The 17,140-nt window shown below is 40.5% G+C and overlaps 1 protein-coding gene across 1 annotated transcript in view; it reads left to right on the top strand.

The window, feature by feature from the left end:
* Positions 1–15,833, top strand: part of KCNMB4 (potassium calcium-activated channel subfamily M regulatory beta subunit 4) — a 59,058-nt gene extending 43,225 nt beyond the window's left edge. Inside the window, exon 3 of the mRNA XM_059402467.1 lies at positions 14,750–15,833. Coding sequence (XP_059258450.1) covers positions 14,750–14,918 — 169 coding nt within the window. The 3' untranslated portion in view covers positions 14,919–15,833. The remainder of the gene's footprint in view (positions 1–14,749) is intronic.
* Positions 15,834–17,140: the final 1,307 nt, after the last annotated feature.

The raw sequence follows: 17,140 nt of genomic DNA, 5'->3' as shown, positions 1-17,140 counted from the left end.
TGGCTTACTATGCGCATCATTGATAATTGAGAATGAGTTTCTCTGAATAAGGAATTGACAAACAGAAGGGTATTTTGAGCATTAACATCCTAAATCAACATTTCCATTTTCTGAGCATGTTTCTCCAGGAATAGTTATTGTTGAAATGGAAAATGGACTCTGAAAGATTTCCTTTGGGAAACACAATGGCCTACCCTTAAACTTCCCCACTTCTTGCTAAAATCTGATTTAATTAATACATTATTGATCTTCAAATATGAGAAAAATAATTGTATGGAGCAGGATGAGGTCTTTTCTTTTTTTTTAAGATTTATTTATTTATTTATTTATTTGTCAAAGAGAGAGAGCAAGCAAGAGAGCGAGCACAAGCAGGCAGAGTGGCAGGCAGAGGCAGAGAGAGAAGCAGGCTCCCTGCCGAGCAAGGAGCCTGATATGGGACTCCATCCCAGGACCCTGGGGTCATGACCTGAGCCAAAGGCAGCAGAAATTGCAAAACTGTTTTTATAAAATAGAAGTATAGGGATCAGAAATCAATGGTATTAAAATGACATGAAGAGCCTGGGTGCCTCAGTGGGTTAAAGCCTCTGCCTTTGGCTCAGGTCATGGTCTCGGGGTTCTGGGATTGGGTCCCGCATTGGGCTGTCTGCTCTGCAGGGAGCCTGCTTCCCCCCCTCTCTCTCTGCCTGCCTCTCTGCCTACTTGTGATCTCTATTTGTCAAATAAAGAAATAAAATCTTTAAAAAAATAAAATGACATGAAGTTCTGATCAAACTGTATACTTACTACCTCTCTTTCCACATGTGAAAATTCTACCTCAGTTTTTAAGTTCAGAATTTAAAAAAAGAACTGAAGGATAGCTAATGGAGATAAAGTTAAAAAGGTCAAACTTACGATGTAGCCTAGGTCTGTTTAATTCTCTTAAAATGGAGAATTACTAGTGACATATTGTTTCCTGAAAGATCTGAGTAAAGAAGAATCAAGAATCTTTGGACACTGGCTAAGGAATAAGATTGAAAAGGAAATAGCAAAGATGTACTACTAAGACAGCAAGGAAATCTGATAGAAAATGAGGTGTTCTGGGACGCCTGGGTGGCTCAGTTGGTTAAGCAGCTGCCTTCGGCTCAGGTCATGATCCCAGCGTCCTGGGATCGAGTCCCACATCGGGCTCCTTGCTCGGCAGGGAGCCTGCTTCTCCCTCTGCCTCTGTCTGCCATTCTGTCTGCCTGTGCTCTCTCTCTCTCCCTCTCTCTCTCTGACAAGTAAATAAAAATCTTTAAAAAAAAAAAAAAGAAAATGAGGTGTTCTATTGGGGAGGGTATGTGCTATGGTGAGTGCTGTGAAGTGTGTAAACCTGGTGATTCACAGACTTTTACCCCTGGGGCTAATAATACATTATATATTTATAAAAAATTTAAAAATTATTAAAAAAAAAGAAAGAAAGAAAGATAATGAGGTGTCCTTACAGAGAATTTCAGTGAAGAAGGTCCTTCAATGATATGGTTAGGAGCAGCAGGTGGCGAGGGAAACAATGGAGCTCTAAGGAGGCAAAGGTGCAATGGAAGGAAAATGGTGTGGATGAAGAAAAGAGAAGTGTTGTTAACATCTTTGGGCAGGTGTGGTTTTTTTTTTTTCTTAGAGCTTTTTTTTTTATAACTGTATTTTTTTTTTTAAGATTTTATTTATTTGACAGACAGAGATCACAAGTAGACAGAGAGAGGGGTGGGGAAGCAGGCTCCCTGCTGAGCAGAGAGCCCAATGCAGGGCTCCATCCCAGGACCCTGAGATCATGACCTGAGCTGGAGGCAGAGGCTTTAACCCATGGAGCCACCTAGGTGCCCCATGGGCAGGTGTGTTTTGTATGTAAATACCTTTGTCGTAATAAAAGGGCAAATCTTGAGAAAACAATGAAAAAGTAATTTTTTTTTTTAGCATTTATTTTTATTTTTAATTGAAGTGTAGTTGGCATATAAGATTATGTTAGTTTCAGGTGTCCAACATAGTGATTCCACAATTCTTAACAATATGAGATGCTCAGCACAGTAAGTACAGTTACCATTTGTGGCCATGCAAAGCTATTACAATAGTATCGACTATATTTCTAATGCTGTGCTTGTGACTTATTTATTTTATAACTGCAAGTTTGTACCTTTTAGTATTTCTTATAACTCAGTTTGGGATACTAGACAGGAGATTCATCATCTAATGTTTTGTTTTGGATGCTTCTGTTGATGCTCTATTTTCAATGAGTAATTAGGGCAAGTGGTAGAAAGCTTGTGTTAGTAAAGAACTGTTTATAACATGGGATAGCAGTTTATGGTAGTGTGGTTGTCTAAATACTAGTTCCCAAAGATATCGAAATCTTAATCCCCCTCGATTTGTGTCACTTTACCTTGTTACCTTACATTACCATATATGGTAAAAGGGACTTTGCAGATGGGATTAAATAAAGGATCTTGATATGGAAATTTACACTCTAAATTCAATCACAGGGTCTTTATAAGAGGGAGGTAAGGGCTCACAGGAGTAGTAGTAGATTTGGCTCTGGAAGCTAGAGGTTGGAGTGATGCCAAATAGCGTCATGAACCAACAAATGTAGGAAACTTCTGGAAGCTGGAAAAGGCAAGGAAACAAACAGGTTCTCCCCTAGAGCATCCAGAAGGAATAGCCCTGCCAACACCTTAATTTTAGCCCAGTGAATCAGATATCAGACTTCTGACCTCCAGCACTGTAAGAGAAAAAATTTGCATTGATTTAAGCTACTAAATTTGTTACAGCAGCAGTGAAAACATACAAGTAGTAATTTAGAGATAGGTCCAAGTGTAACTGACTTTTACAATGAATGACTGTGAGCTTTCCTTCAACTCTAAGCTTTGAAAATGCCACAAATTTTCCAAAATTCTGGTTCTGTCTTGTTATGTTCTGTAGGTTGACAATTTCATTTTAGTTTCCAACGTTAGGAAACTTGGATATGGACTTGATTTGAGGTGGTAATGAAAAACTCAGTTCAGTCTCCTGTTGTGCATTTTTACCCCTCATATAGAACACTTCCACTTCTGGCACTTCTCATCCCTGAAGGTGTGGGGTTCTTCCGCCCTACACCAGGCGGTTCTCCACAATACCAGCCTGGTGTCCTACAAGGTAATTCAATTCTGACACCATCCACTGGTACATAGTCCCAGATCCCACAGGTTAAGGATTCAGTCTCACAAAACTGTCCCCCACTTCAGATGCCAGTTGCAAGTAGTAGGTCCCCAGGTTACCCATGGTTTTTGTCTGACATGGCTACCAGTTAGAACTTCCCATGACTTTCTCCTCACGTTCGATTAATTTTCTAGAAGGGCTCACAGAACTCAGGAAGCACACACGTTTATTGGTTTATCAAAAGATTGATAAAGGATACACATAAATAGCCAGATAAAGAGATAGGAAGGGTCTTGACCCAGGAGCTTCTGTCCTTGGGGAGTTGGTGTGTGTCACCCACCTGGTGGTGTGTGTGTTCCCCACACCAGCTCACTGAACCCTGTACTATTGGGATCTTTACAGAGGCTTTCTCACATAAATGTGCTTAATTATTAACTCCATCTCCAGCCCCTCTTTAGAGAAGTGGGATGTGGAGAGAGGGTGGTGGGGCTGAAAGTTTGAAGCTTCAAATCATGGCTTGATCTTTCTGGTGACCATCCCCTATCCAGGAGCCCTCCAGGTGCCTTCCTAGAGTTCCTTCATTAGAACAGAAGATGCTCTTAGTGCTCTCATCACTAAGAATTTTCAAGGGCTGGGACGCCTGGGTGGCTCAGTTGGTTGAGCAGCTGCCTTCGGCTCAGGTCATGATCCCAGGGTCCTGGGATCGAGTACCACATCGGGATCCTTGCTTGGCAGGGAGACTGCTTCTCCCTCTGCCTCTGCCTGCCTCTCTGTCCGCCTGTGCTCACTCGCTCTCTCTCCCTCTGTCTCTGACAAATAAATAAATAAAATCTTTAAAAAGAAAAAAAAGAAAGAAAAAAAAAAAAAAAGAATTTTCAAGGGCTTTAGGAGTCTTGTGTCAGGAGCCAGGGCCAGAGACCAATTATAGACGTGTCTTTTCTCATAGAGGCTATCTTTGTTGTGAATGGTTTTATAGAAAAATGCTTTCCACATTAATACCCTCATCTGATCTTTCTAATAAGGGTTTTATTAACCATTTTACAAATGAGGAAGCTGAGCCTTGGTCAGATAAGTCAATGGCCCAAAGTCAGTGGAGAGTCAGAACTCCCTCTGCCTGTCTTATGAAAATCTAAAGCCAGTGTTCTCTCTGGGGACCCATACCTCCCTGTTGGACTTGTGAGTCTCTATCTGGGGACCTCATTGTATTGAGAAAGCAGTGATGATGTGATGAAAATTTCATAGAACTATATTCTTTCCTGAGAAAAGGAAAGGTGGAACATATTTACTTATTAATTTTTAGAGAGAGAGAGCACACAGGAATGAGTGGGGGGAGGGGCAGGAGAAGAGGCAGAGAGAGAATCTCAAGCAGACTCCCCACTGAGCACAGAGCCCAACCTGGGGCTCCATCTCAGTTATGAGCCCACAATTTGTAATGATAATCGTTATTACCACCCCTTACTGGATTATTAAATACTTGCTACGAAGCAGGCATCTGCCTAAGCCCTCCGCATACTTTCTCTCATTGACTCCTCTGGACCACCCTGTAAGGTAGAAGTTATTAGCGCCACTTCACAGTTGAAAAAATTAAGACATGGGATTAAGTATTTCTCTTTTTCTTTTTGGTTGAAGTATTTTTCCTAAAATCATGCAGTTAGCAAGTTGTAAATCCCATATTTAAACCCAGGTTTGTCTAACTCAAGTTCATGTTCTGAAACCCTGCCCTACACTTGCAAGGCTACTCAGGACTTACCATCGTGGGTGGGAGACTTCCTATTTATAATTAATTCAACCCTTTATTGCTCCAAAATAACACACCTGCCAGTTTGCTGTGTATTCTGCCAAAGCTAAATGCACATTTTTCTCTCTAGAAACTGCAGGTCTGAGGCTTGATTTAATTCCCATTGAGAAGAATAGGCAAGCTTGAGGAACAACTCAAACAATTAAATATTACAACTCTAAGTTCACCTAACTGGAGAAAAGAGTTCAGAAAATGTAAGGGTATTAATAACCTTTATAGATCTAGGAGAAGCCTTTCATCCATAGATAGGAACCATCTGTGGAGCAAAGCTATGATGTTGACATAATACTTTGCAGGCTTTTAGAAGCCCTTATCACAATATCATTGCTGAAATCGAGTGGGCAAAAATGGGCTCATGATAGAACTAATCATCACAAAGAATACTGCAAAGGATCTCTATGTTCTGGTCTCTGTATTCTCATTGTAATTTATAGCATAACTTGATACAGCTTTCTGATTAGCTGTCCATGAGTCTTCCTGTGGTCATATAAGAAGACAAACATATTTTTTTCTCTTGCCAAGTTTTTAAAATTGCTTCTGACACAACTAAACACATTGGCTAATTACTCTCAATAAGGATAGCTTTGTGCCAAAACCAAAAATTCAGTGTTTCTATCAGTCAATCTTTAGTGTCTTTTGGTAGGAAAAAAAAAAAAAGAAACTTTTGAAGTCCTTTAAAAATCATCAGTCAGTGGATGGAGTCATAATTCAGTCCCTTTCCAGAAAGCCCACAGAGTCTTGCTGAAAATTAAAATATTTAGTGATAGCCACATCAAGGTTTTTCTAGTTCAGAAGTCAGTGTCAGCAATTCCTGCCTGAAAACTTTCTATGCCATCGTTCCTCTTATGTGTGGTGTTTCAATTAAATATCTGTTGAGATACATTTGAGACTTCAGAGAAAAACCTTCAAAGGCTGTCTGAAACCTAGCTCCAAGGAGACATAATTATCTGGGAATGAGTGCATGTCAGGTTTTTGGTTTTCACATAAAATACCATTTTGTCACTTCCGTGTCAGGAATCTAATCTGACAATAGACTCCCCTTTCAACCAGTAAGGTAGAATGCTTGTCAGTGATTTCCCTTGAACAATCGGCTCTTCAGTTCTGTCAAAAACCAAGCTGAGGGGCGCCTGGGTGGCTCAGTGGGTTAAACCGCTGCCTTCGGCTCAGGTCATGATCTCAGGGTCCTGGGATCGAGTCCCGCATCGGGCTCTCTGCTCAGCAGGGAGCCTGCTTCCCTCTCTCTCTCTCTCTCTCTCTCTCTCTCTCTGCCTGCCTCTCCATCTACTTGTGGTTTCTCTCTGTCAAATAAATAAATAAAATTAAAAAAAAAAAAAAACCAAGCTGATACATTTGATATTCAAGAAGCATTAAGGTTGGGGCGCCTGGGTGGCTCAGTGGGTTGAGCCTCTGCCTTCAGCTCAGGTCATGATCTCGGGGTCCTGGGATCAAGCCCCACATCGGGCCCTCTGCTTGGTGGGGAGCTCTGCTTCCTCCTCTCTCTCTCTCTCTCTGCGTGCCTCTCTGCCTACTTCGATCTCTCTGTCAACTAAATAAATAAATAAAATCTTAAAAAAAAAAAAAAAGAAGCATTAATATCAGTGATTCCCAGATGTGAGTAATTATTAGCATCACCTGGAAAACTGTTTAAAACCTCAGTGTGGGGGCACAGACTGACTCGATTTACACTCAGGTCGTGATCTCAGGGTCTTAGGATCAAGCCTCAGGTTAGGCTCCATGCTCAGTGTGCAGTCTGCTTGTCCCTTTCCCTCTGCTCCACTCCCCCCCCCCCAACTTGTTTTCTCCCACTCAAATAAATAAATAAAATCTTAAAAGCAAAAAAACCCTACCTCAGTCTGATTCAGTAGACCTGAGACTTTGGAATTAGTATTATAAAAACTCCTCACGTGATTTCATTAGCCAGCTTCATAAAGCTGCTCTTAGACTTTCAGATGTGTTACACAAATTACACAAATTACAAATTACTTCATGTAAAAATGCACACCGTCTCATTAGGAAGGGAGCCCTAGTAAAAAGTTTGTTCTGATGAATTGGCATGCTTCCCTTTTTTTATATAATGGCAGCCGTGTAAGACATCGCTGTCCTTTTCCCCTTGGGGACAGGGATGCTCAGAGGTGAGTTCTACTTACACATGAGGTAGGAGCTCTTCTTAGCCTTGGACTTCTGTTTTGTTTTGTTTTCTCATCCTGATTACACTGTATTAGGTCTTTACTGTTGGTTGAAGAGTTTTATTTTACTTAAGCCTTTTGTTTTTATTATCTATTTAAGATTCTTTTTAAAAGTAGGTCGTGTTATAAATAATAGACGACATTTAGAGCAGGAGTAGAGAGGACCTATTCAAAAGGTTTGGAGATGAAATCATGACATTTTTATGTCATCTGACTATGCTGCTCTACCAGAGGCCTGGCATGTTGGACTGACATTATGCCTGCAGAATTGTATTATGATTGGATATGATGAAGCCTTTGTAGGCTTTAAAATTTCTACAAAATACACAAGCACAAAGTCCTGTAATGATGTACTATATTCTTTCCCATAGAAATATGGATGAAGCTGACCACTAAAAAACTTTCCAAAGTTTATTGAATACATGATATGTAAATGTAGGTAATTGTTACTACTCTAAGAAGGTCTTAAGGAGTGCTCTAAAGATTGATAGAATTTAGCAAGATAAAATAAATTAGAAATGTGAAAAAATAAGGGGTCTGGCTAGCCAAAAAAGTTATATAAACTTGCTGAGGCACGCCAAAATTTGAACTTTCTAGCAGCCTATATAAAAAGGAAAATTCTCTGCTCAGATAAGCAAAAAGTTGTTGTGATAATAAATCTAAAAAGATTTCTATTTTTGGGACACACTGGTGGCTTAGTTGGTTAAGTGGCTGACTCCTAGTTTTGGCTCAGATCATAGTCTTAGGGTTATGAGATCCAGCACATGTGTGCACTCTCTCTCTCTCTAAAATAAATAAATCTTAAAAAAAAAAAAAAGATTTCTACTTTCTATAGGATCTTATTGAGAAAATACTTGGAAGTAGATCATCTTTTCTCTTCACTGGTACAGTTATCATTATGGGATACTAGTAACTTATTATGTAGTTCAGATTTTAACATGAACTTTGAGATACATTTAAGAAACTTTCCATCCCATTAAAAAAAGGGGTCACCTTTTTCTCTCCCTGTCAGCCAATGGAACAGGTATTGAGAGTTGGAGGAAATCTTATTTGATGAGACAAAGTCAAAGGGAATGTGTTTTTTATATTTAGGATGATATACACCTAATCTTTGTCTTTTTTATCTGGTACATTGCTGTTAATCTGTGGGGTGCCTTCTAGTTTCTACCCTACCCTACTTACTCCCCACCCCTTCTCTCCTCCTGTCTTAACCCAGGACAACTTTATGATGGCATCTTCTTCCCTAAAGTATGTGGAGGCCAAGAAAATAACCTGGACACAAGACTTAATCAGACAGTTTCAGAAATAGCCAGCTAAGTAGCTTTTTATGTTTCACACCAGTTTTGTTTTGTTTTGTTTTTTGACTATTCAAGCTTTACACAGTACCTCCTAAACCTGATTATATATTGGAATTCCCCAGGAGTTTCTCAAAAATGCAGCTGTCTGGATCCCACAAACTCATTTTCTGATGCAGTCAACCAGGACTTGAAATTCAGGAAGTTGCATTTCAGAAAACACCAGAAGTGGTTCAGAGTTGAGAAAAGCTGGCCAAGGGGCAAATAGTACAGGTTTAAAAAGTCACACAGATAGGATATCAAAACACTGTGTTATTATTTTATGCGGTAATCTTGAGTAAACTCTATCTTTCTTTGCCTCAGTTTCTTTGATTGTAACATGACAATTAAAAAATTTTCCATTATTGGGTTATTTTAAGGACCAAGTGAGATTAAATGTCCTACCAGAGCACCTGGAGGATAGTCCTTAACTTCTCAAAAGTATGTGGAGGCCAAGAAAATAACCTGGACATAAGACTTACTAAATTAAGTTAAGGACTTAATAAATGCTAACTATTTAATTATATACCTACAACATACTTTCAAACCTCGACTCAGGGTAGGGCCAGCCCTTAGGAAAGTATTTCTAAGGGTACTTACAACACTTTCTCTGCCCCATTGACTATACTTGTACCCCCCCCCACCCCGGCCGATTTAAAAGTGCTTTCCATTAGCGTTTCTACATACCCCAAAATAAATCCCATGTTTACTTTTTTGAAGTCCGCAAATGCAGAGTGATCACACTCTTTTTTTGTATAGTGCGTACCTCCTCATCACCATCCTGATTAGACTCCATATGATATGCAGATCTCATCCGGCCATTTATCCAGTTTGCCAAATATTGCAAAAGTAATTTTTTTAGAGACTGGAGGAGGGGTAAAAGGGGAGGGAGAGAGAATCTTAAGCAGGCTCCATGCTGAGCATGGAGCCCAGCACAGGGCTCAATCTCAAGACCCTGAAATCAGGAGTCAGATGCTTAACCAACTGAGCCATTCAAACACCCTGAAAATAGTAAATTTTTTTTTTAAGTTCCCCTTTAGTCCTACCATTATAGAATTATGGAAAACTGAATTCTAAAAGCAGAGTTGCCTGATCAAATTGGAGGAAACTTAGGTAGGGGAGTGCTTTAAATTAAGACACTGAAGTCCTAGTTTGAATGAACCAGACTTTAATTGTGTCACAAGGATCACTTTAGAGATAATATCGGTAAATCCTATTAACTGAATAATGAAGTGAAGCATTCCTGTGCAGAGAAATCCATTTTTCCTGACAGGGAGGAAAAACTATTCCCTCCACCCTTCTCAGATTCATAGTCTGGGCTCTTTAAATTAGACAGATAAAAGACAGGCTAACAAGAGAAGAACAGACATTTATTAACAAGTGCATTTTGGGTCCACGTGGAAGTTCTCAGTGATGTAAAACTCAGAGAGGTCATTAGAACTTGGGTGATGGGCATTAAGAAGGTCACATGTGGTTATGAGCCCTGGGTGTTATATGCAACTAATGAATTGTTGAACACTACATCAAAAACTAATGATGTACTCTTGTCGGTTAACATAATAATAAAAAATTAATTAAAAAAAGGAACTGGGCTTATGTAACATCTTTAAGGAAAAGATGTACATTTCTAGAGAAATGACAAGATAGAGGAAAAGGACTTTTGAGTTTCTAGGGCAGCAAATCGTAGGAAGGTAAACATATGGTGGGAACTAATGGAAGGTAAGAGCTAGTTAGAAAAGTTTGTTAGATAGTTCATCTGATGCTGTTCCTGGACTGATTAAGGTCTAGAATTGTCTCCGATGATTAACTTTTGTCCTTCCTGGAAGAGAGAGGAAGAGGGACACCTTTAAAAATTTCTGTCCCGCTTTTAGGCAAATAGGAGAGCTTTTCCTTTCCTTTCCTTTCCTTTTTCGTTTCTTTTCCTCTTCTTTTTTCTTTTCTTTCTTTTTTCTTTTTTCTCTTCCTCTCTTTCTTTCTTTTTAGATTTATTTTAGAGAGAGAGTGAAAGTCGGGGTAGGCGCAGAGAGAGGGAAATAAGCAGACTCCTGGCTGAGCACGGAGCCCAGTGCAGGGCTCCATTTGAGGACCGTGAGATCATGACATGAGCCAAAAGCAAGAGTTAGCCACTTAACTGAGTGAGCCGTCCGGTCGCCCTAAAAGCTGTTCTTGTATCTTCTCGGTTGCCGTCAGCTCAAAATATTCCTATGGCAAAGGGCCACATTCTGCCACCCTTCCTTCCTATTGAAGGATAAAATGGGGAAATCTTAGAACTGTATGAACTGGAAAGAGACATTAATTATTTTGAAAGAAATGTGAGCATTTTTATATACTATCTCTGCCTCAAAGAATGCTTTTGAAGCTATTACACATTCAACATAGCTATCTCAAGTGAATCATGTTTTGTCATTTGAAATATTAAAATAAAATTTTGCCTCAAGTGCTTTTAAAGAATGCCAAGAAGTTTCCAAATAAAACAAATATCTGGGTCCAGCATTTTCCGTTATTTTCACTCCTTTTTCCCTTTTTTAATTAAATGTTTCAGAGAATATGCATAGTGGTTCAACCACCCTCATCCATCCACGCTCATCTACTTTCCTGACTCAACTGTATGCTATTGTGGTAAAGGATTCAATATCGACACTAGAAAAGGAACACAAAAGAGGATACTCACTGAAGTATTTTACTGGAAAATTAACTGCAAAACACTTATGGAAATTATATGCAAATTAACTAAAATAGTGTTAAGAATCCACGTCCCCCCTCTCTCTTTTTTTTTTTTTTTTTTTTTTTTTTTACCATTTGAACCATTTGTAAGTGTCCAGTTCTCTTGTATTAAGTACGTTCACATTATTGTGCACCATCACCCTTAAGAATGAAGGGGAGAAGAATGGAGGGTAGGCAGGAAGGGAGGGAGGAAGGCCATCCCAAGACAACTTTTTAAAAAAATTAGTAATAGTACAGTTTAGTTTCCATTTGAGTATAGCTGACATATGCTGTTATGTTAGTTTCAGATGTACAGTACAGTGATTCAAAGCTCTATACGTTAGGCTGTGCTCAGCACAAGTGTAGCTCCCATCTGCCCCCATACAACACCATCACAATACCATTGACTATATCCCCCGGCTATGCCTTTCATTCCCATGCCTTTGCTCATTCCCTACCTGGAAGTCTATACCACCTACTCCCCTTTACCCATTTTACTCATCCTCCCAGCCCCTCCCCTCTGGCAACCATCCATTTGTTTTCTGTGTTCGTAGGCCTGATTTTATTTATGCTTTTTTTGTTTTGTTTTATAGATTTCAGATATAAGTAAAATCATATAGTATTTGTCTCACTTATTTCACTTAGCATAAAACCCATCTACGTTGTTGCAAATGGTAAGATCTCATATATTGTGTGTGTGTGTGTGTGTAAAATATTGTGTTGAGTTCTTCACATATTTTGTATAAGTTCTTTATATATTTGCTATAGTAAGCCCTATTGAATATGCCATTTGGAAATATCTTCTCCCATTCAGTATATATTGCCTTTTTGTTTTGTTGATGGCTTCCTTTGCAAAAAGCTTTTTATTTTGATGTAGTCAGAGCGATCTTAAGAAATCCAGAATAGGGGCGCCTGGGTGGCTCAGTTGGTTAAGCAGCTGCCTTCGGCTCAGGTCATGATCCCAGCGTCCTGGGATCGAGTCCCACATCGGGCTCCTTGCTCCGCAGGGAGCCTGCTTCTCCCTCTGCCTCTGCCTGCCTCTCTGTCTGCCTGTGCTCACTCTCTCCCTCTCTCTCTCTGATAAATAAATAAAATCTTTAAAAAAAAAAAAAAAAAAAGAAATCCAGAATAGGGGTGCCTGGGTGGCTCAGTGGGTTAAAGCTCTGCCTTCAGCTCAGGTCATGATCTCAGGGTCCTGGGATCGAGCCCCACGTTGGGCTCTCTGCTCAGCAGGGGGCCTACTTCTCCCTCACCCCCCAACCGCTTGCCTCTCTGCCTACTTGTGATCATTCTCTCTCTGTCGAAAAATAAATAAAATCATTCTTTAAAAAATTTTAAATATAAAAAAATTAAAAATTAAAAGAAATCCAGAATAAAGCTAGAAGTATCGCGATTCCAGATTTCAGGATGTGTGCTATACTACAAAGCTATACTAATCAAAACCGTATGGTACTGGCTCAATAATAGACACATGGGTCAACGGAAGAGAAGAGAGAGGCCAGAAATAATCTTACTGTCAATTAATCTATGGCAAAAGAGGCAATAGGCAATGAACAAAAGTCTCTTCAACAAATAGTGCTGAGAAACCTGGACAGCTAACATGCCAAAGAAGGAAACCGGACCTTTTTCTTACATTATACACAAAAATAAACTCAAAATGGATTAAAGACCCAAATGTGACATCTGAAACCAAGACAGCTTTTATTCTCCTTTGCACGCTTGGGTTGAGGCAGCTGACAGTCTTGAGTTCTCCTAGCTGGGAAAAGAATTGTGCCAGGGTCAGAGGTTGGGATTTCAAAGACTATAAAATATGACCTCAACTATATTGTACCCTAACATTATTTGGACCTAGAGCTTGAAGTTTCTTGAAATTTTGCATAGATAACAAGCTGCAGTAGGGACAGTTTCCCATCATCAAGAGCAAGTGGTTATTTAGCAACATCTCTCTGTAGAATAATGGGCAATGACGAAGTCAAGGGCCTTACAAGAGAAAATGAAATTGTATTAAAATATATCACAAATGAATGATAGTACACGTCTTAAAGACAGTGGGTTGCTACAGGAATTCAGAAAAAAGAGTAACTTCTGCAAGCTGGGATGCTTTTGGCTTAACTGTTACAATGGCTCTGCATTCATTTAGTACGGATTTTAATTGAAATCATATGAAATAGGGGTGCCTGGGTGGCTCAGTGGGTTAAAGCCTCTGCCTTCAGCTCAGGTCATGATCCCCTGGTCCTGGGATTGAGCCCCGCATCTGGCTCTCTGCTCAGCAGGGAGCCTGCTTCTGCGCACCACCCCCCGCCCCCGCCTGCCTCTCTGCCTCCTTGTGATCTCTGTCAAATAAATAAATAAAATCTTAAAAAAAAAAGAAAGAAATCATATGAAATAAAACATCAGTAAAAGTATGGGCAAAATCTGAAATGGTGCACAAAAAGGCAAGGATTTTGTAATTCCAAAGTGAATCTGCAGAACTGTTTTTGTTAGCGCCACATGATGGCTGCATTATAGATAGAAGAGAAATATCCAACATTCTTTGTCAGTCTTCTGGAAGAATAGGTTTTGCGTTATGACAGTGATGATTACTGAGAGCTCCTCAAGAATGCATTTCTTTGCCAAATGCACTGCCCTTGTACTCTAAAGCTTCTGATGTTCTGAGGGCAACTGGACTAATCATTCCGCATCATCTTCTTCCTTGCCTGGAGGAAGCACTGCTGCTCTGGTATAATAGAACAAACCTTCCTGGGGATGACATGGAAATGGCTTGCAAAAAGTAAAACTTTTGTATGAAGGCTGAATTCCCAGGCTCTCTCTCTAATGGCTGAAGATGAGAGATCATGGCTTATGGAATGCATCTCATCTTCACTTCCTGAGAAGGAGACCAGTGCTGGAATTGAAAATAGAGCCCTGCATTGATAAGATAGAAATACATTGCTAAGACTTTGCAAACTTTATTAAGAAAGTGGTCAGTGGTTTAAAATGAGTGCTAATCCTCCCCGCCCCCTACAGAAGCATGGAAAAATGCATTAAATCTAAACATTCACTTGTCTGTTCAGTAATAAAAACCTTCCCATAAAGGAGTTGAGTTGACCTGAAGGCTACACGATAGATCTTTCTGATGAGATTCAAACAGTGACTTTCACTGACTCTTTTTGTGAATTATAATCATTTGGGTCCTGCCGAGGTCTAATTTGGGTTTGAGAGTGTCAACCCACAAGTAACTGATTCACGCCACTTTGACCAGCAGACATTAAAGGGTGAGTGAGAAAATGGAATACGTTCAGCAACTTAGAATGGAGGAAAATAATAACCTAAAAGATTGCTACACTTTTGACCTTTCACAACGTGTAAAATTATCTTATAAAATAATATGTGAATTTGCACCCATGGCTTGATTCAAGACCTCCGAACTTTCCGTCGTGGATCTGAACCTCAAAGTACGATATTTATAGCCAGAGCGAGGTCTTCACTTTCGGTGATGATCGTTCCCTTTGGGCTTGAAAGAAAGTTGGGCTTCAGGTTGCAGAGTTTTGCTGTGCCCAGGCAGTTGACCCCTCTTCCTTTCTTTCCCATTCTCCACTGTCTTGCAGACCAGATGATGTGCTCCTGCATCGCACGCATGACGAGATTGTCCTCCTGCATTGCTTCCTCTGGCCCGTGGTGACATTTGTGGTGGGTGTTCTCATTGTGGTCCTGACCATCTGCGCCAAGAGCCTGGCAGTGAAAGCAGAAGCCATGAAGAAGCGCAAGTTCTCGTAGAGGGGAGAAGTCTCATGGGAAGCAAAGCCCAGAAGCTGCACCCATCGGCACACATCTCCCTGTAGAGCCTGCTTCCTGGCGCAGGAGATGGAAGGGGCTATGCGAGGTCTCTGAGAGGCTCCAGCCTCAATGGCAGCGGAAACAGGCACAGCTGGAAGACTTGGGACCGCATAGATTGTATGCCATGTGTCGTAGCGATGGCTAAGGGGTCAAGCTCTTAACCTAATGGAGTAGCCATTTCAGAAAACTCTATAAGAAGTTAATTTTCTTTGGAAAGTAACAGTATATAATTGTACAGTGTAGTATACAAACCATTATGATTTATGCTGCCTAAAAATATTAAAATAGAGTGGTCTGTGGTTTGGGGTTTTTTTGTTTGTTTTTGTTTGTTTGTTTGTTTTGTTTTGTTTTAATTTCCTTTTTTATGCTTGGAACACCAGGGTTTAAAAAAAGGGTATCGTGGGCTTCATTTGATTCTGCTAGATTCAACTTGTACTTAGAGATAAGGAACCCCGCACAAGTCTTGATCTCACAGTACGATCCCCACTTCCCACTGTTAAAGACTACCTTTTGACTCCTGCTTGAAAAATGAGAAGTGCACTGTCAACTCAGTCTTCAGTCATTTCCATGACTCTTCATCAAGGGATCCTCAAAGATTGGGAAAAACCTCTCCTTGAATACTTGCCTTTGGCTCCCCATTATTTGTCACCCGATTATTTCTTAAGAGAGAGAGACAGTTCTGAACAAGGTCTTCCCTAGCTCTGTGCCCCTTTAGTCCCGTGTCCCTGTTGTGTTTGATGGATTTTTCTCTTGGCGCAGCCGAATGTACATGATGTGAAGGACACTTACTTTTCAGCTGCCGTTTTTGTTCCTTTCTTCTTTGAGGCCAGAAAGAAATATTCAAAATCCGTTCAAGTATTTTGTTTTTATTTTCTTTGTTCTCGCCCTTGATGTTGTCGGTATTAAAATGAGAACGTCACGGCAGTAGGGTCAGTTGGCTTGGCCGGACCCGGAGACTTACCCCGGCGCCCACCCCTGCCATCCCTGAGCTGCTTGCACCTTTCTCAGAAGTTCATGGAAGAGACCATACTGCTTTCCATCGGTCCATAAACTCAGATTCCAAACATCAGTTCCAGGTCTCCGTGAATATCACACCAACCCAAGTATTCACCAGGTAGAATCAAACCTCTGTTAGAGGAGAGGTCCACTTTTAGTGAAGGAACAACTGACAACCCGATTTCTTCTCTTAGTCTTCCAACATGCTTCTGTTAGAATAAAGGCAACTTAAGGACAGCACTTGCTCAGGGCTCTAAGAAAGACATATTAGAGGAATGACAATCTCCTGACTTTTCATTCACATCCTGCTGTTTCCTTAATTTTAGAACACAAGTCACTGAGAGCAGCCTAGTCTCCTATGGAAGGGTGCTGGACGAGTATGATCCTTTTTTCTAACCTCGTGTTACAAGCTGCCCTGTGAAAAAGGCCTTGAGCACGCTGTCGATGACGACCTTTCAGGTGGCTCTGGTCCCTTGACTTCTGTGCCGGCTTTCTCTTGCAGCATCCGCATTGTCTTAGCAACACCGTGAGCCCTTAGGAAACACTGTTATTTGAGAATTGGAACCTGAGAATATCATCATCTTTGCACCACATAGTGGAAGAGGAAGTCTACTCTAGCCATTATATCTTAATCCAATAACCTCTGATTAATTAATTACAGAGAATAGATCAAAATAGTGCAGGGATATATGTGATGTGTTGGGAAAAGGGGAAATGGATGTCTACTGATCTGAGTTTTCATGTATCTGTGTGAACACTCACAGGTTTATGTTAATGAAGGCCTCTTTTGACTCAAGGAGTATACATACCAGTATCCTGTATCCTGTATGTTGGCTTTTGGAAAAGAGGAGAAACACGCTGAATTCCTGAGGTCACCTGTAGCTTTAAGGTCTTACTTGATTCTAGCTAGTTACGTTTGAGTCTCTTTATACTTGTCCTTAAAGCTAAAATCCAGAGGAATAAGGAAAGGCCATTTTTAAGATCAGAAAAAGGTAAAGAAGCCTGATTTCTTAATGCTTTCATTCACTTTTTTTTGTACAAGTGAGGAAATGGTCGAAGCTGCTGTGACAGAGACCCCAAAATACGGCGGCTCGTGGAAGACGTTCTTTCTTCCCCACACAGCAGTTCAGAGGTGGCAGGGAAGTCCAGGGCGGGCCGGGCAGCTC

The sequence above is a fragment of the Mustela nigripes genome, chromosome 6 (assembly GCF_022355385.1).
Source record: "Mustela nigripes isolate SB6536 chromosome 6, MUSNIG.SB6536, whole genome shotgun sequence".
Taxonomy (NCBI): Eukaryota; Metazoa; Chordata; class Mammalia; order Carnivora; family Mustelidae; genus Mustela; species Mustela nigripes.
This window is presented reverse-complemented; position numbering and strand designations above follow the sequence as displayed.